Raw genomic sequence first — 19,509 nt, forward strand, 5'->3', positions numbered from 1 at the left:
TATAAGATGTTTGAGTAAAATATGGTTCAAGTTATTCACCCTCATGTTTTTCAATCACTGTATTGTTTATTCTGTTTGATGGGTTATTTATGCATGGGAAATTGAATTAACTTTTAGTTTAATCTGTCATCAGGATTGCACAATTAAAAAAGATGGACATAGCAAGACATAGAACAGATATGTTTTGTGTTGTTTTGGATCTTATGAGAAAATACACATACATCTCTTTCATATATATACAAGTATGTTTGTTCAATGTCTACAAAATTGGATGATTTTCATGCCTAATGGTTGAAAATGTTGAGAAGAGAGACTCTGGCTTTGATCAAGCGCCTGAACAGGTACTCAAGTTCTTCTTCTATATCTTGAATGTTTGCCTCCTGTTGGAATATAGTAGGTGAGATGAGTGTTTGTGATGCTCTGATACCACTTGTTGGGTTTTAGAGAACAAAAAAGTGATTTTATTTATTCAACAAAAGATAGGTACAAGGCTTTATAGAGGAGTAGGCTTATTGGCCTTCAACAACTAGAGAGAAACTATTTGCTAGGCTTATTGGCCTATTCCCTCTCTTTTTGCTGGCTATTTGGCCTGTTCTCGCTCTATTTTTTTTGCTTTGTACAAGAGACAACAACATCTAATTATACACTGAAGCTGCCGCCATTGTCCAAGTCGGTGGACTTGGCTTCTTCTCGCCACTACTTTATAATATAATATTACCTTATTACAAGATTTTTATTAGGACTTTTCTAGAGTTTACAATAATCCTCTCTTAAAATTTGGCTTTGTCAAAGTTAGTGAATTTTCTTGAGTTTTCTAATTTCTTCTAGATTTTTCTATATTCTTCAAGTGTGTATTAAATTTAACACCTCCAAATCCCGGAGCCAAATTTGCACATTCTCAACTTGCATTGCGTAATCAGATTTCTTAGACTTGTGAGTAATAAGGGCATTCAATGCAGCATCCACCTTCTCAAGTTCATTCGTATCTGCAGTTTCCTCACCCTCACAGGATACTCTTTTGGGCTGCACTAGCTTGGAAACTAATGACCAACTGCTTGACTTTGATTTCGAACCAGCTATGAAGGACAACAAGGATTCAAACACAGCAACTCTTTCAACATGTTGATCACAGCTGGAGTTTCATGGTTTTTGTCGGTCCCATAACTTTCCTTGACCTTGAAGGCCTTGTTCATTGCCTTCTTGACATCCTTCCTAGAGGCAAGGTATTTTCTAACCTCACATGAAGCTCATGTCACCTCCTCGTCTTTTGCGCATGGTGGATTGAACTTCGTGTGTGCACTCCTTTGTTTGCAAAAGGGCATCCTTAATGATGCCACACACATACAGGAGCCTCAAAGATCCATCTACTAGTTCATTGATCCATTTGTCTCCACACTCCTGGGATAAGGTTTGCTGAAAGTGTGGCAACAGAAGAAACTTCTCAACACAATCATGCAAATCTTGGAAAAGAGAAAGGTCTTGCATTTTGCAGTTGACTGTTCAATTTGGTGTTTCAGTTTGCTTTCTTTCCCTTTGGCATCTGCTCAATATATATCACACGGTTCGGGAGACAAGAGCCACTCATCCTCTTCACAGCTGAATCAGTCACAACGTGATTTCGATATGGATCCAAAAACTATATCAGCGATGTTTATGCATTGTCTCCCCACCACACCGGATCACAAACCCCATCAGCACCTATATTTTACTTATAATATATAGCATGAGTATCTTCAATTCGGTAACAATATATATATATATATATATAATGAAAGGGAATAGCTAGCTCTTCTATCCAGCATTCCAGCTCTGCCTGCCTCCGTCCCCGGTGACGAGTTCTGTATCACTCTGCTCAGGAAATATTTTTGCATTAATTTATATTCATGTGGTACATTTTCTGTGTCAGAATCATTCATCACCTTCCATTTCGTACCAACTAGTTTTTTAGTATCATACACATGCATATGCTGCTAGTGTTCGAAAAATCGGCCTAGGCAGTGCCTAGGGGTGGCCTGGGTGGGTCTGGGCGCCTGGGCGAGTCCTTCATTTCCGAGAGCTTTAGGCGGCACCATGTGGTAAACTAAGCGAAGAAGATTTGGCTGGATCTGCTCCACGAGCTTGCGGGGGCAGCACCAGGTGGTAAACGCGAAGAAGATGACCTAATGGAATACGCTGTACGCATCGTTTTGTTGGGTAGGAGTTATTAAGCTATACCTATCGTTTTGGTGGGTAGGAGTTATAAAGCTATACGTATCGTTTATGGGCCCAACAAACAAAAACCCTTTCGGTCTATACCCAAAAATTGCAATGTAATATTTTTTTTTTAACTAATTAGAGTATTACAATATGCTTTATGCCAGTCCTGATCTCTTGGACCCCTGTAGTCCAAGAGATTTATGGTCACTCACCGTTGGATGTAAATTCAACGGTTGACTTGAATCGGGTAATAATCATTTATGTCATATTGCATTTATCTATATCATTTTGAACCATTGGATTAATATCCAACGGTGGGTGACCACAATCTCTTGGACTCCTGTGGTCCAAGAGATCGGGACTGTGCTTTATGCTAAACTTTCTCCCCATGTTTTATATCAATTATGGTACTTTTTAATTTAGGCCTCTAATTTATTCCCCACATTTTTGCTTTGAAATTAGTAATAAATTTTCTGCTCTATAAATAATTTTCCTGACAGGGCTTCAAGATTCAACATCACAGTCTAGACTAATTTTCTGAGGAAGATTTGTACAAATAATCTTATAGAAGATTTGTTCAAATAATCCCAGGTCTCAATGTTCCTGGGACTTTTTATGTTTTAGTGACAGCATAGCTTGACCCTTTAAGCTTTGAACTATCCATAACACCCTCTGAAATCTCAAAGACTCTGCACCATTTTTTATTTATTTTTAATATGCATCTAAAAGGTATTAAAATACATCATACGACACGCTTATTTAACCCAGACAAGCCAATAGTGACGAAGGTCATTGTGTGAAGAAATTTAACAAGTTGATAGGATACCCTTTTTTACATCCCCATGTCCCTCCCGTGTGGCGACGTGGGAGCGTAAAAAAGGAAAGAGAGGGATGGGGTTTCTCTCGCTTTTGGCATAGTGGGCCCCCATCGGGAGGCCCGCATGGCGGGCTATTAGCTCAGTGAGGGCGGTGAAAGATAAACAAAGCAAGCAACACCATCTATATATTGTAGGAAATCATTAAGATTGGTAATGATGGCGGCTTCATACTAGCTGTGGGAGCAAATTTCCCCACGAGAATATTCGCCCAATATTCCTTCGTCTTCTCCGCCTCTCTTTCTCCCGGCAAATCAGATCGGAGTAAAAGGACCACACCCGGGGGGTTGTTGGCCAAAGGCCCTCCGATGCCTAAGTTAGGTAGGGTAATTCAAGGAAAACCGGGTGGCCGGAGCCGTGTGTGGTGGCCGGAGCCTTGTGTGAGAGAGAGAAAGAGAGGGGGGTGGCTAGGGTTTTTGAGAAATAACTTCTGTAGAGTTTTAGTAGGAATTTAGGCGTACCTCAACCCTTGTGTGTGGCTATGCTTTTATAGAGGTCTCGGAGGCTAGGGTTTCAGAGGAATAATTCCGTAGATGGAAGGGAATTATTCCTCCCCTTTTTGGAATTGATTTGATTAATTAGGGATTTCCTGATTCAATTTAGGCAACTCCTAATTTAATTGGGGATCGTGGTATTTAACCAAATCAAATCTCAACCTAATTAGGTAACGTTCAATTTAATTGGATAATTCCCAATTAAATTGACTAACTCCCAATTAGGTTGATCAATTCCCAATTTGGTCAAATAATCCCCAAATGGTAGGAATTATTTGACCTAGGGTTTGATTTAATTAGGTTCCCACAAATGCCCCCCCAGCTTCTGCATGGCGCGTGGTGGCATGTAGGAGATGTAAATTATCCATTGGGCTGTCCAGCTGTAACTGGGCTTCCTTCGTGGACTTGGACTCCCGCGTAGAGGAGGTGTTTGACTTGCCAATTTTATGAACTCCCAAGTTGGAAAGAGTTTGCGATTCCTTGTATGCGATTGACGATGTAGACATCGAGATGCTCTGTCCCAACTCACCCCCTATGTAAGGGGGAATTGAAGAGCAGGTAACCGGAGAGGATGAAGCAGAGGTGGACGCAATAGACGAGATGATGGCAGATGTCATGATTCAGGCAGATGGAGTTGCTGAAGGCGTAGCTAGTCAGGTGGATGCCGAAGAGGCTGCAGCTTAAAGGTCTTCTGCTGGCGTCTCCAGGTAGACGAAGACTCTTTTTTGTTTCTTTTCAGCTTTTGTAGTTTGCTTTTTTGTTTAGAATAACTGGTCTTATTTGACCATTTTCTTTTTGTTGAACTTGGCCGGTTGGTCTGTTTGTGATGGAAATTTCTGTTACATTTTCCAACTTCAATTTGCATATTTGACTTGTGAACTTCTTGAGTAACCAGCCTATGTTTTGATTGCACGTCCTCCTTTAGAGATTTGTGAGTACCAGGGTCCTCCTCGAAGGACTCTGGGCATGCACTGCATATCCCATAGGATGATTCCCCTTAGGAAGTTGGCGAGCACCAGGGTCCCCCTTGAGAGACTCCGGGTGTGTTCTGCATATCCCGTAGGATGATTTCCCTTAGGAAGTTGGCGAGCACCAGGGTCCCCCTTGAGAGACTCTCCTAGACTCCGGGTGTGTTCTGCACATCCCGTAGGATGGTTCCCCTTAGGAAGTTGGCGAGCACCAGGGTCCCCCTTGAGAGACTCTGGGTGTGTTATGCACATCCCATAGGTGATTTCCCTTAGAAAGTTGGCGAGCACCAGGGTCCCCTTTGAGGGACTCCGGGTGTGTTCTGCACATCCCGTAGGATGGTTTCCCTTAGGAAGTTGGCGAGCACCAGGGTCCCCCTTGAGAGACTCCGGGTGTGTTCTGTACATCCCATAGGATGATTTGGTCGTCGCCCTGCGTCTCCCGTAAGACGCTACTTATGGGCAACTTACATGATTATCCTGCCTCCCTTAGGAAATGGATAGGAACCTGGATATTTCCCGCAGGAAGCATGGAGACCCTCTTTTAAGAAATTCCTGGCGCACCCTGCGTCTCCCTTAGGACGCTTTTTTAGTGGGCTGCGTCTCCAAACGGACGCTTTTAGTCGTCACCCTGCGTCTCCCTTAGGACACTCCTTATGGGCAACTATGTGACTATCCTGCCTCCCTTAGGAAACGGATAGGAACCTGGATATTTCCCGCAGGAAGCATGGCGACCCCCTTTTAAGAAACTCCTGGCGCACCCTGCGTCTCCCTTAGGACGCTTTTTTAGTGGGCTGCATCTCCAAACGGACGCTTTTAGTCGTCGCCCTGCGTCTCCCTTAGGACGCTCCTTATGGGCAACTGTGTGACTATCTTGCCTCCCTTAGGAAACGGATAGGAACCTGGACATCTCCCTTAGGAAATTCCTGGCGTACCCTGCGTCTCCCGAAGGACGCTGCTTATGGGCAAATGTTGTGTTTAGTGAAAAAAAAAGGTGATCTGCTTGCCAATGAATTGTGAGCCATTGTCGATAACCAGCGAATGTGGGCAGCCAAACCGGCATATGATGTTTCTCCAGATGAATCGCTCCACATCGGCTTCTTTAGTAGAGGATAGAGCTTCGGCCTCGATCCATTTAGTAAAGTAGTCGGCGGCGACGATCATCATTTCTTTCTTGGCGGGCGCTGGTGGCAGAGGACCCACTAGGTCGATGGCCCATTGCATAAATAGCCATGGACTGTTTTGCAGATGATAGACTTGGCAGGCAAGTTAGGGATTGGCTTGTATCGCTGACAGCGATCACACTTCTTGACATATTCAGCGGAGTCGTGACGCATGGTAGGCCAGAAGTAGCCTATGTTTAGAGCTTTCTGGGCGAGCGATCTGCCCCCAGAGTGGTTGCCACACTCGCCGTCGTGAATTTTGCAGAGGACCTCAAGTGTTTGAGGGTACTTTATGCAGGTGAGATGAGGACCGGAGTATGATCTGCGGATGAGCTTGTTGCCGAGCATGTAGTATCTCGCGGCCTTTTGCTGGACCTTTCTAGCTTCGGACTTATCCGTTGGCAGGTTTCCATTTGTCAAATAGTCGATGATGGGGTCTTGCCAACTAGGGTCCTCGTCAATCTGCATGGTATCGATTAGCTCTATTTCTTCTATGCTTGGTCGGTCAAGGTGTTCGACCGGGATGGAGCGTCTGAACTGGGTATCCAGCGCTGATCCTAGGCTTGCCAGTGCGTCTGCATGAGCGTTCTCTGCCCGGGGCACTTGTTGAATGGTGAAGGTGGGAAATGCCTTCAACAGCTCTTGGACTTTGTCAAGGTATAGGATCATCCTTGGGTGCTTCGCCATATATTCACCCGAGGCTTGATTCGTGATCAATTGAGTCAGAGTAGATGGCTAGCTTTTTGATTGTGAGCTCTTTTGCCAAGCGTAGGCCGGCAAGCAATGCCTCATATTCTGCCTCGTTGTTCGAGGTCGGGAAGCCAAGCGTAATAGCTTGCTCCAACAGGGTTCCATCCGGGGTGGTGATGACGACCCCTGCTCCAGCTCCTTTTTGGTTCGACGCTTCGTCTACGCGCAACTGCCACATGTCTCTAGGTTGGCTAGGTTCTGCGGAGGTCCCGTCTGCTTTTGAACTTTCCTTCTTTTGGTTGACCAACTTCTCTTTTTCGGCCGATGGGGTGAATTCTGCTACGAAGTCTGCTAAAGCCTGGGCTTTTATTGCAGTTTTTGGCCGGTAGAGGAGGTCATACTGGCTTAGCTCTATAGCCCACTTCATGAGTCGCTGAGAAGCATCAGGGCTGTGGAGGATTGATCTCAAAGGAAAGTCGGTCATGACGATGACTCGATGAGCTTGGTAGTAGGGTTGCAGCTTTCTTGCAGAAACTACAAGAGCCAAAATAAGTTTCTCCAATTTTGGGTAGCGAGTCTCTGCATCGAGGAGAGCTTTTGACGTGTAGACTACTGGATGTTGGGCCCCCAGCTCTTCTCGGATGAGAGCTGAACTGATAGCTGAGTTGGACACTGCCAAGTATACGAACAAGTCCTCACCAGGGACTGGCTTTGAGAGCATGGGAGGTGAGGTGAGGTAAGTCTTCAGATTTTGAAAAGCCACTTCGCACTCCTCATCCCATTTGTCTCTTTGCCCTTTCTTCAAAGCTTTGAAGAATGGTCTGCACTTGTCGGTTGATCTCGAGAGGAATCGGTGAGGGCCGCTGCTCTGCCCGTCAGACTTAAATTTCTTTCACCGTGGAGGGCGATTTCATCTCGAGAATGGCTTTGATTTGACGTGGGTGTGCCTCGATACCTCGTTGCGTGACTAGGTATCCCAAGAATCGGCCGGAGGATACACCAAACGTGCATTTACTTGGATTCAACTTCATGCGATATTGGCGGAGCAAGCTGAATGACTCCGCAAGATTTCCAATGTGATCTGCGCGTTTCGGGGCTTTGACCAGCATGTCATCCACGTAGACCTCCATAGTTTTGCCGATCTGTTCCTTGAAGATTTTGTTTACGAGCCTTTGATAGGTTGCTCCGGCATTCTTCAGCCCAAAGGGCATGACCTTGTAGCAGTAGGTCCCTCTTTCGATGATGAAAGAAGTTTTCGCCTTGTCATCCCCATGCATCATGATTTGGTTATAGCCGGAGTAGGCGTCCATGAAGCTGAGCAGCTGATTGCCAGAAGTGGAATCCACGAGTTGGTCGATTCTCGGCAATGGGAAGTTGTCTTTGGGGCATGCCTTGTTGAGGTCTGTGTAATCGACGCAAACTCTCCACTTGCCCTTTTCTTGTTTTGCCACTAGAACAACGTTGGCAAGCCATTCTGAGTAGGAGACCTCTTCGATGAAGCCGGCAGCTAGGAGTTTGTCAATCTCGGCTTCGATGATAGCGACTCGCTCGGGTGCGAAGTTGAGTCTCTTCTGCGCCACTGGCTTGCATGCGGGGTTGACGTGGAGTCGGTGGCAGATGATGTTCGGGTCGATGCCAGGCGTGTCTGATGGCGACCATGCGAACATGTCTTTGTTGCTTTGAAGGAATGTGGTAAGCTCCACCTTCTTTTCTGGGCTTAAGCGCGAGCCGATCCGCGCCTTCCTGTCTGGCTGGTCAGGATCCAAGGGTATTAACTCGACGTCCTCCTCGGGTTTCCATCCTTCTTCTGGAGAGACCTCTGGAGGGATCTCCTCGACTTGGTCCTGACGCTTTGATTGCTATAAGATAGTAAGATTCGGTTGCTCAACCTCCTCCAGATTTGCCTAGCTCACGGGGAGAAACTGCGCTTGTTTGCCTTTCTTTAGCCCTTGGGCGGAGCATTTCCTCGCCATTGCTTGATCGCTGTTGATTTGACCGACACCGCCCCCAGGGATTGGGTACCGAATTTTCTGATGTGTGGCGGAGGTGATGGCATTGATCTTGCCAATCCATGGTCTGCCCAGGATGCCGTTGTAGGGTGAGACCTCATCAATGACCATGAATGTTTGCAAGCTGATTACAGGTGGGGAGTAGACGTCGAGGTCTATCGTGCCCACGGTAATCGTTGTTGCACCATTAAAGCCAGTCAGCGATCTGGCTAATTTGTTGATCTTTGTCTCCAAGCCCATCTGTTGGATGACCGTCAGTTGCAGGATATTGGCTGCGCTGCCCTCGTCTGCATGGATTCGGTCGACCATGGCCTGAGCGATTTGAATGCTGATCACAAGGGCGTCGTTATGTGGCATGTCGAGGCCGATCAGATCTTTCTTTTGAAAGCCGATCACAGGATCGTCCTCCGCTAGTGGAAGGTCGGTCGAGACTTGGGAGATCCCAGTGGCCTGTTTGATCTTCCTCTTCTTTTCCTTGCTGGTCAACCCAGACTCCTCGGAGTTGGCTAGGATGGTGTTAATCCTTATGACCTTCTGAGGCGGCTCCTTGGCGGTGTCTCGATCTTCAATTCGTTGGATGGCCTGCTTCGCAATGAATTCTGTGCAGTGACCTTCTCTCACGAGTTCTTCAAGATGCGCTTTCCAAGCGAAGCACTTGTTCGTAGTGTGTTCGTGCGTTCCATGGAAGGCACAGTATTTGCTAGTGTCCCTCTTGTCCGGATCTCCTTTCAATGGTGGTGGTCTTCTTACCCAAGGTTTGTTCTTCACTTGGGCTAAGATTTGATGTATGGGGATGGTGAACTTGGTATAGTTCTCTCCTGCCGTAGCCTCCTCTTGTGGGTGCGACCTGCGCTTGTCCTTGTTCCTGTTGTTAAATCCGTAACCTCTTTGGCTTGCCCGTTTAGTCAGCTGATCTTCCTGCTTTGTAAACTTCTTTACGGCGATTCGATCGTCATCCCAGAGCGCGTAGCGTTCCGCAGTCGCGTAGACCTCTGCCAGAGTCTGGCTGGGAGTGATAGTCAGCTCGCGGTACAAGTCGTGCTCAGCTAGAAGACCTTTCTTAAAAGCGGAGGACGCGATTCGGTCGTCACATCCTACAATGTTCGCCTTTTCTGCCTTGAATCTCTTGATGTAATCTCGAAGGGATTCGTCAGACTTCTTGCGCAGGTTGTACAAGTGGTCAGGGTTCTTCTTGATTGTCCGGTAAGAGGTGTATTCTTTGGTGAAGACGTAAGCTAGCTCCTTGAAGCTGCTGATCGACCTGGATGGTAGGGTGTGGAACCAGTCTTGGGCTGCTCCTCGCAAGGTTATCGTAAATACCTTGCACATTGGCTCGTCGTCAGCCTGGTGGAGGATCATAACACTTTTGAAGTGTTTTAAGTGGCTCTCGGGATCGGAATCCCCTTTGAAGTGTATGAACGAGGGTGTCGAGAATCGCTTCGGGTGAACAGCCTGCTCGATATCGAGGGTGAAAGGCGTAGAGTTCACCTGGTCCATCTCCTTACGTAGTGAATCCTCGAAGTTTCCTCCGGTCTTCAAGTCTCGAAGTCGGTCATTCACGAGCTTCTCAACGTCCTCTACACACATTGCTAGTTTGTTACGCTGGCGACCTCCACGGGATTGACTGACTTCCTCATTGTCCTCCGAGGGTCGACCTTCTCGCCTGCGCTGCCTAGTTGGAGTGTTGGTGGACTGCGCCTGCGAAAGATTCTCTGTAGCTTGTTGACGAGAATTGGTTCTTCGAGAGTGAGTAACGGAGCGTCTTTCCTCATGGTCCTCATTGTGAGGGTTATCCAACTGGCCTCCCTGGGGGCCTAGCCTTTCGAGAACGCTTCTCTGCGAGTAGATAGCTAAACGCCTTTCTTCGCGATCCTCGTTGCGATGGTTGTTTGGCTGACCTCCTTGGGGGCCTAGCCTTTGATGTACATTTCCCTGCGGGCCCAAGCGGGCACGGACATCGAGTTGTCCACCGGCGCGTTCGTCCAGCCTTCTCTCCTCGCCTGGTTGTCCAAGGCCAAGGTTTTGAGCAAAGCCTATTTGGTTGATGAGCTGCCTCATTAGATTGCTTTGGTCGCCCATTCTCTGACCTAGCTGGTCAACTCTTAGATTAAGGTCTGCTTGACTTCGTGGATTGGGAGGAGAGAAGTGTGTAGAGCCCAACTGCACACGGGCTAGGTTTTCATTGGAGGTGTATGCAGGAGCGTGCGTCGCGCGTGGAGGCAATGGAGGGAATGCTTGGAGTTGCTCCAAGACCGGCCCTAGGTCGGCGGTGGTAACGAGTCCACCTTGATGGGAAGTTCCACCATGTTCGGCGACGGTGGCCGGTGCGGTGGTGAGAGATGGCGGTGCCACCATGTCGATCGCGGGATCGTGGGTGGAGTGGCTTTGGGCCGTCGCGGATCTAGCCATCGCGGCGGCTTTGCCTCTCGTGTTCATGCTTCCAACCATGGTTGTTTGGAAGGCTTCAGTGGATTGGAAAATAGGAGGAACGGATTCCTTGAGCACGCGTTGAGTATAACTCGTGCTCTCAATGAAAGCACCAATTTGAGGGAGCAAATTTCCCCACAAGAATATTCGCCCAATATTCCTTCGTCTTCTCCGCCTCTCTTTCTCCCTGCAAAACAGATCGGAGTAAAAGACCACACCCGGGGGGTGTTGGCCAAAGGCCCTCCGATGCCTAAGTTAGGAAGGGTAATTCAAGGAAAACCGGGTGGCCGGAGCCGTGTGTGGTGGCCGGAGCCTTGTGTGAGAGAGAGAAAGAGAGGGGGTGGCTAGGGTTTTTGAGAAATAACTTCTGTAGAGTTTAGTAAGAATTTAGGCATACCTCAATCCTTGTGTGTGACTATGCTTTTATAGTGGTCTCGGAGGCTAGGGTTTCAGAGGAATAATTCCATAAATGGAAGGGAATTATTCCTCCCCTTTTTGGGATTGATTTGATTAATTAGGGATTTGATTTATAAGGGTAAATCAAATCCCTAATTGTGGTAGGCATCAAATCAAATCCCGATTCATAGGTAACTCCTCATTTAATTGGGGATTGTGGTAATTAACCAAATCAATTCTCAACCTAATTAGGTAACGTTCAATTTAATTGGATAATTCCCAATTAAATTGAGTAACTCCCAATTAGGTTGATCAATTCCCAATTTGGTCAAATAATCCCTAAATGGTAGGAATTATTTGACCTAGGGTTTGATTTAATTAGGTTCCCACAAATATAATCCCTAGAATTCAAAGGCTTTTGAAGAACATTTCATTATAAAAGAAAAGAAGGCTCTTGCTGTTTAATACACATCTCAATTTTCACAGACTGTCCTGTTTCGAATCAATCAATGGCAGAAGTAACAAAGAGGTAGCACTTTAAAGTACTGCTTTCATAACAATTCTCACTATTTTTGTGTTCCGAATTTGTTGTGTTTTGTTTTCTCAGGTATGCAGTTGTTACTGGAGCAAACAAAGGCATAGGATTGGAAACTATCAGGCAGTTGGCCTCAAAGGGGTTCACCGTAGTCTTAACTGCCCGAGATGAGAAGAGGGGTCTTGAAGCTGTTGAGAAACTCAAAGAGTCTGGCCTCTCTGGTCAAGTGGTTTTTCATCAACTTGATGTACCTAACCCTGCTACTGTTGCTTCCTTGGCAGACTTCATCAAAACCCAGTTTGGGAAACTCGATACCTTGGTATGTATATGATCATAGCTGCAGGTTTCTTGAAAAAAAGTTTCAGTCTTTTGAATCTAACTCATAATCCAAATGCGATTTAGTTGAAGGAGATGAAATATGGCATTGGTGAATAAAAATAGCAAACCAAGTAATAACTAGCTTAATAATATCATCAAGAAGTTAATCTTTGAAATAATTAGAAGTCCTAGGCTTTTTGAAGAACAAAACAAGTTTCACGTAACTACCAGTTGTGGAAGGTTTTACTTTCAAATCTAACTCTATGTCTGCCACTCTGTTTTTGTTTTTTGGAATCTTTTCATATATGATATAATCCCTTTCTGTACAATTTACAAGTACCCTATAAAAATCAGTGGCTGGAGTTGAGGGGTTTGGCAAAGTAGCATAATTATTGTGCTTCTTTAAAGGCATTGGCCTTTATGGTTGGTAATAGTATGGTTGTAACAACAAAGAGATTGTCAGCGTAATCAGATAGTGAAACAGATAGTGAAACAGTATGGTTGTATCAACTTTCTTTTCATTTCATTTTCTATAAAAAAATGTCTCTTCTTTTCTTTGCTAAAAGAAAACAGATAGTGAAACAGTTGGACTCTGCACAGGTGAACAATGCAGGGATTGGTGGAAGCATAGTAGATGGTGATGCTTTAAAAGCTGCTGTAGCCTCTGGTGCCATGGTAAGTTTTTTGCATAATTTTTATCAATAGCTATCAGAAACTAAAAGCTTCAATGAATGTGACAAAGTTAGAATTTAAACTGATCTGTGGTTTGGCAAACTTTAATCAACATTTTTCTTGTTTTGGGTGGGTGTGTAAGTGGTGGGCAATAGGCACCTTAATAATAAGTTTGCTTTTACTGATACAGGAAAGAGGAGAAGTTGATTTGAGTAAACTAATGACTGAAACTTATGAGTTAACAGAAGAATGCTTGCAAATAAACTATTATGGTGCTAAAAGAACAGCTGAAGCACTTATCCCACTCCTCCAGTTATCTGACTCACCGAGAATTGTTAATGTTTCATCTTCCATGGGGAAGTTAGAGAAGATACCAAGCGATCGGGCTAGAGGAGTTTTTACTGATGCTGAAAACCTAACAGAAGAGAGAGTAGATGAGGTACTGACCGAGCTTCTAAAAGACTTCAAGGAGGGTTCACTTGAAAGGAAGGGCTGGCCTTCTTCTATGCCTGCCTATACAGTCTCAAAAGCAGCACTGAACGCATATACAAGAATTCTAGCAAAGAAGTACCTCAATTTTCGTATCAATTCAGTCTGCCCTGGCTTTGTCAAAACAGATATAAACTTCAATGCCGGCTTCTTGCCTGTCGAAGAAGGTGGTGCCAGGGTTGTGAAGTTAGCATTGCTGCCCAATGGTGGCCCTACTGGCTCCTTCTTTGTTCACAATGAAGTGTCGGATCTTTGATTGAAGAAGATCCATTTATGCAAATTTAATACGATTCGCTTATTGGGCAACATCTTGTACTGTAATGTAATTTTAAGTATTTTGGACACCAACAGATCCTTTTGACGTTCTTTCTACATTCAATAAGAGGATGGCATATATGATGTTTTCTCTATGTAAAATTTCACCATAGCACACTGTTTAAATAACAAAAGAAAAGGTCAGGTGTTTCTGGCCTAACCGGAAGCTCCCAGCTGGCTTGATAACCTTCCCCTTTGGTTTTAGGGGAAAGACTTAGCTGTCCTAGGGTGACTACTCCTTGTTCTTTCCTGTAGCATCTTGTGATGCATGCAAGTTTCTTGCGTTTTGAGAAGAGAGACAACGCTGCCAAATGAAGGCTAAAAGAGTATTGAGTAAGGCAGTCGCATCTGAATCACATACACAAGGAGTTTTTTTTCTTTTAGAAATGGAATTCATTTATAGAATCAAAGTAGCGTATATAGAACAACACGAAACAGTGACCTAGTTAAAACATTGTTTAGGGACAAAATTCTAGGGTAGGAAAGAGTACCATATATATCATTGACTAACAAGAGAGTCTGAAACAATCACGCATGAGCAATGCTAGAGCAAGATAAAATAAAACAGCAAACTGACACATAGACCTCCGACGAGAACACTATAACACAGTCCAATTGCCAAAAGAGTCATACTTTGAAATTATAGTCCTTTTGACGCAGCGAGATATAGGAATAGGGAGATCGAACGATAACCCTACAATTAACAATGTCGGAATCCACCAACAAACTGAAATTCACTAGGGAGTAAATCTCAAATATATTGATTGAAAATAAGATGAATAAACTGACAAACACAATGCCATGAGTTGGCTTAAATAGAAAACGAAGAAACCCTAAAACCGTAGGAAACCCTAGGTTCTAGTATATTCCTAAACTTACCTAACAAGAAAATAATAAAAATCATAGCTAAAATCATAATAACAAAATAATATCCTAATAGATAACTTATTCTTCCAAATATAAAATAAAACATTAAATTAAATACAAATCTTGACAGAATCATAATTGCTTCAAACTTCCTTAATCAATTAGAAAATCCCAACGATACGCCTTGCTTCTTTTCCTACATTTAATTGGAATTTTCCTCTCTTGCATGATTTTCTTCAACTTTGAGCCACTCCACTTTATTTTAATTAATTTTTCAAACTTTGTCCTACATCACCATTGCACAGCCACAAGACATTGAGAGCACCCGATAGAAAACACAATACACCAAGAAGAAAGAAAACATCCACTAAGCACACCATCTCTAACTAACTCCAATTGCAATTGGTGATGAAAGAAGAGAAATATGTAAGGAACAACACAAAGAAGAAACTAACCACACAAACAGGCCAGGAAAGAAAATAAAATTAAAAAAAGCCCTCAAGCACGCTGTATCATCTCAACACTGACAAAGAAACCTCCTATGAAAGCATAGTCCTAGTGACAGGCGGAGAATCAAAGATCAGTTAAGAAGAGAACAAAGAAAACACCACTCAACATTAACAAAATTGGTCTAGCCATTTAACATGAATACAGGGATCAAGCACAAGAGCATTCGCTAGGTGCCAAGCCCACGAATGCTCCAAGAACACATTAAGGAAGGCTCCCAGGAGATTCCAAAAACAATTTCATTAATGCAGCAAACAAGCTAACTTTTCTTTTTCAAATTTACCCTTATTAAATATTTTTATTCAAAAATTTTACAACTTTTTTATTACTCTCTCCCACTATCACATTCTCTCTCTCACATACCCAGACCCATCTTCATAACCCACCACTCCACCCAGACCCATCATCACACTTGGACTCCGTTTATTAAGCAAATTGACTCCTTCGTGATGCAGGAGCATAGGGGTGGATCAAGATAGATATTTACCATTTAATTAGTTATTTCATGATATATTGTTATTTTCTTATTTAGGTAGTTTTAGGATATCTTTTATTATTTATGTGTGATTTTATAATTAATTAGTTTACTTTTGGACCAAGTAGTCTTGGTGCCCAAGTCTTGTAAAGTCTATAAATAAGGCTAATGTAATAGTTGTGGGGGATATATGTTGATGATTAATAAAATAGTTTATTTGTGGCATGGATTTGCTATGATATATGTGAGTTTGCACTAGACCTAGATTCTAGTGCTCATGTACGTGGTTGGTGACCCGTGTCCGAACCCCGATCCCCCATCAATTGGTATCAGAGCGATGGCTCAAGATCTGCTTTATTGGGGTGGTTTTGGGATGGAGGGTCGTGTTGACAACTACAACGACATGGAGGAAATTAGGAGGATGCTACGGCAACTTACAGAACGCATCGCTCGCATCGAAGCTCGAACCCAGATAGGTAAGAGTTCTGACTGGGAGAGATGCGTGAACCCTTATTTGAACCAAGTAGCTCGCATTGACACTCTAAGCCATGGGAGCCTCGACGGGAGTACAAGGGAGATAGCTCTTTTCATTATTGTGCTCTGCTGTGTCAGTCAAGTGAAGAGGGGCACGGTTATTCTCATTGTGTCCTTGAAGGTATAAATGGATTTGGTAATTTTGGTGCATTTGTTATTCATCAAAGTTATTAAATTTGGATTTACCTCCAATATTTGATCCTTGCAACTGTGAAAATTGTTTGGGTGTTCAAAGCAATTTTGATAAGCAATTTATTGATCAGAACAGTGAAAAGATGAGAATTGAGAAAACTTTCGAAGATATTATTGATTTTATGGGCATTAATGTTTTCACTTGGAAGGTTGCCAAAACTCGATTTTGTCAATCGATTGAAGATTCTAGAGAGAAACATTTGCATTGTAAGAGGGACTAAGAAGAAGCCAAGAATAACGAAATATTCAAAATATCTTTTTATTTGGAAAGGAAGGTTTCAATTGGATGCTACTCGGATTTTTCTCAATCAAAGGCTTGAATTCGAGGACGAATTCTTTCCAACCAGGGGAGTCTGATGCAGGAGCATAGGGGTGGATCAAGATAGATATTTACAATTTAATTAGTTATTTCATGATATATTGTTATTTTCTTATTTAGATAGTTTTAGGATATCTTTTATTATTTATGTGTGATTTTATAATTAATTAGTTTACTTTTGGACCAAGTAGTCTTGGTGCCCAAGTCTTGTAAATTCTATAAATAAGGCTAATGTAATAGTTGTAAGGGATATATGTTGATGATTAATAAAATAGTTTATTTGTGGCATGGATTATTCACCCCTTTGAAGACCCAATCACCGTCCCTTTTCAGTTCTAATCATCCCTGCACTTATACCTCACCCACCCTCCCTGCAATTTCTCACCACACCCACCCCCACCCCTTTCCCCAATCTCTATGTATCAGTTCTAGCCACATCCTCCCTGAAATTTGGGTTTCTGCAAAAGAAGAACAAAAAAAAAAACAGAGATAAAATCATCGTATTCATATTTTTGTGCATAGACGTGTGAAGGAGGTATTGTAAAATAAATAAATAAAGATCAAACATGGGTGAGGTGGAAAATGAATGTGGCTGTTGGGTTTTCATCGGTGGGGGAAGAGTCGAGGTTGTGGTTGTAACATCCCGACTCTAAATTAATCCCTTATTTAATTATTTAAGGGAAATTACAAATTTACCCTTGAGATAGGGGTATTTTGGTCATTTTCTTACCCGAATAGAGTTTGGGGTAGTGACTAGTATTTTTGGATAGGTCGTACTGAGACGAGTTCATAGACACGTAGTGGGCTCGAATCGGAGTTATAACGAGAGAGATATGGTCAAAAGAAACTCAGTGGCACAATCGTAATTATTTCAAAATTGGATTTTTATAAAAATCAGATTTTTTTTTTCTCTATCTCTCTCCCTCCCGCGAGCTCTCTCTCTCTCTCTCTCTCTCTCTCTCTCTCTCTCTCCCCGTCGGTCTCTCTCTCTCCTCGAAACTCCTGCCACGGCTGAGGACGGGGCCGGTACCAAAATGACCTGGGCGTCGTCCTCTTCCAACCCTAGTCGGCTCCCGCCTCCAGCCGCCGTGGTTTCGCCGGAAAATGGAGAAGAAGCGACCGGTGACTTCCGAACTTCACGGCCGTCGATCTCCTTCCTCCGGCCACCGATTTCGACGAGCGAGGTATGGTTCCTCACCTACTTTTCATACTCTAGTTGCCTGTTGGGTAGGATTGGATCGATTCTTAGCGTAGGCAATTCGATTTTCGAATTGAAATTCAGCCGATTTTGGGATCGCTATTCCGGCCACTTCCGGTCAGTTTTTTGGGGTAGGTCCAAAAACAAAAGTGGCTCCAAATAGGGTGTTATATATCACGAGTGCGTAGGATTTCGCGGATCTCAATTCGGATGTCGTTTGACTATCGAACGGACGATCGCATATTGCGCGTTATCCGGGTTCGATAGGTTGGGACCCTTTGGATGGTCTCGAATATAATATATGTTAATCTAAGTATTTCTAGGATCGTGTAGGAATTTACGGATCATGAATCGGAGCCCCGGATGTTCCGATTAAATAATTTAGAATTTATGTTTTATATTAACCGTCAGATCGTGCGATCCGACCGTCCGATCTGGACCAAACTTGCAAGACGAGTGTCCTATACCTTGTAGAACCCATAAGAGCTTTCGGATCGAAATTTGGAGGTCGTGGTCCCCGTGGGCTAGTTTTACCAGGGTTAGGGTAGTTTGACCCTTGGTTGACCGTGAGTCTCCTGAAGTAATCTCACCTTTCCAGGGGGATTATCGGGTGTTAGACTATTGTTGAGATTTATACAATATTAGAAGTAAATTATATATTTATATATATTTGTAAAGTTATAAAAGAGAGTCTAGAATGTCAGTTTGAAGTGCTATACGCACTACCTTAGGCACCTCCTCGAATTTTGGTTACACTACAAGTACCACTTTGTGAAAGTTAGGTCCCACGTGGCATAGGTTATCCGGCGTGCGGACAGGCCCCATACGTGGCATTGGTAGTATCGGCGTATGAGGAGATTACGTGATATTATGTTGAGGTCGCGCGTGGCGTAGGTTAGCCGGCGTGTCGACAGACCCCATACGTGGCATTGGTTGTACCAGCGTATGGGAAGATTGTGATATGATGTTCAGGTCTCGCTTGGCGTAGGCTATCCGGCGTTGAGACAGGCCCCATACGTGGCGTTGGTTGTACCGGCGTATGGGGAGATATTATGATATGATGTTGAGGTCGCACGTGGCGTAGGTTATCTGGCGTGTCGACAGGCCCCATACGTGGCGTTGGTTGTACCGGCGTATGAGGAGATATGTGATATGATGTGCAGGTCTCGCGTGTCGTAGGTTATCCGGCGTTGAGACAGACCCCATACGTGGCGTTGGTTGTACCGGCGTATGGGGAGATCTTGTGATAGTATGATATGGTCGCACGTGGCGTAGGTAATCCGGAGTGTTGACAGGCCCCATATGTAGCGTTGGTTGTACCGGCGTATGGAAAGATATTGTGATAGTATGGCATGGTCGCACGTGGCGTAGGTTATTCGGCGTGTTGACAGGCCGCATAAGTGACGTTGGTTGTACCGGCGTGTGGGGAGATATTGTGATAGTATGGCATGGTCGCACATGGCGTAGGTTATCCGGAGTGTTGACAGACCCCATACGTGGCGTTGGTAGTATCGGCGTATGGGGAGATTATGTGAAATACAGAGAAATGAAATAAGGTATTGCCTATATGTGGAATTAGGTTTTATGGAAAATCTAAGTGTGGCTTGATCCCTCAACGAGGGTACGTAGGCAGCCTAAGGTTATTAGGTGCAGCCGAAGACTAAATGTTAGTCATATTGTTATATGGAGATTGGTTCGGACCTTGTTGTTGGTCATGAAATTTAGGTGAAAATGTGATTGTGTTAGGAGGCTATCATGTTGAAATTGAAAAGGTTAAATGATGCATGTTGAAATTTAGTAGCCATAATTCATATTTGAATTTATCGTTTGCCTTGTTTAAGGCATGAATTGATTTGTTAGCGTGTTTGGTAGT

General features: G+C 44.0%; 1 protein-coding gene across 1 annotated transcript; it reads left to right on the forward strand.

Annotated features, from left to right (window-relative positions):
- The first annotated feature begins 11,620 nt into the window (after nucleotides 1-11,620).
- On the forward strand, nucleotides 11,621-13,639 carry LOC117617481 ((+)-neomenthol dehydrogenase-like). The gene is made up of 4 exons (XM_034346864.1): nucleotides 11,621-11,744; nucleotides 11,823-12,069; nucleotides 12,669-12,743; nucleotides 12,931-13,639. Exons 1-4 carry the CDS (start codon nucleotides 11,725-11,727, stop codon nucleotides 13,483-13,485), a joined length of 897 nt encoding a protein of 298 aa, XP_034202755.1. The 5' UTR covers nucleotides 11,621-11,724; the 3' UTR covers nucleotides 13,486-13,639.
- Nucleotides 13,640-19,509: the final 5,870 nt, after the last annotated feature.

Source organism: Prunus dulcis, chromosome 2 (genome assembly GCF_902201215.1).
Source record: "Prunus dulcis chromosome 2, ALMONDv2, whole genome shotgun sequence".
Classification (NCBI taxonomy): Eukaryota; Viridiplantae; Streptophyta; class Magnoliopsida; order Rosales; family Rosaceae; genus Prunus; species Prunus dulcis.

Excerpts from the sequence above, each read along its gene's own strand:
- LOC117617481 (XM_034346864.1), top strand. The coding sequence starts at position 11,725 with ATGGCAGAAGTAACAAAGAG. Across the intron at positions 11,745-11,822 it reads ATGGCAGAAGTAACAAAGAG|GTATGCAGTTGTTACTGGAG; the intron begins GTAGCACTTTAA and ends TTGTTTTCTCAG. Across the intron at positions 12,744-12,930 it reads CTGTAGCCTCTGGTGCCATG|GAAAGAGGAGAAGTTGATTT; the intron begins GTAAGTTTTTTG and ends TTACTGATACAG.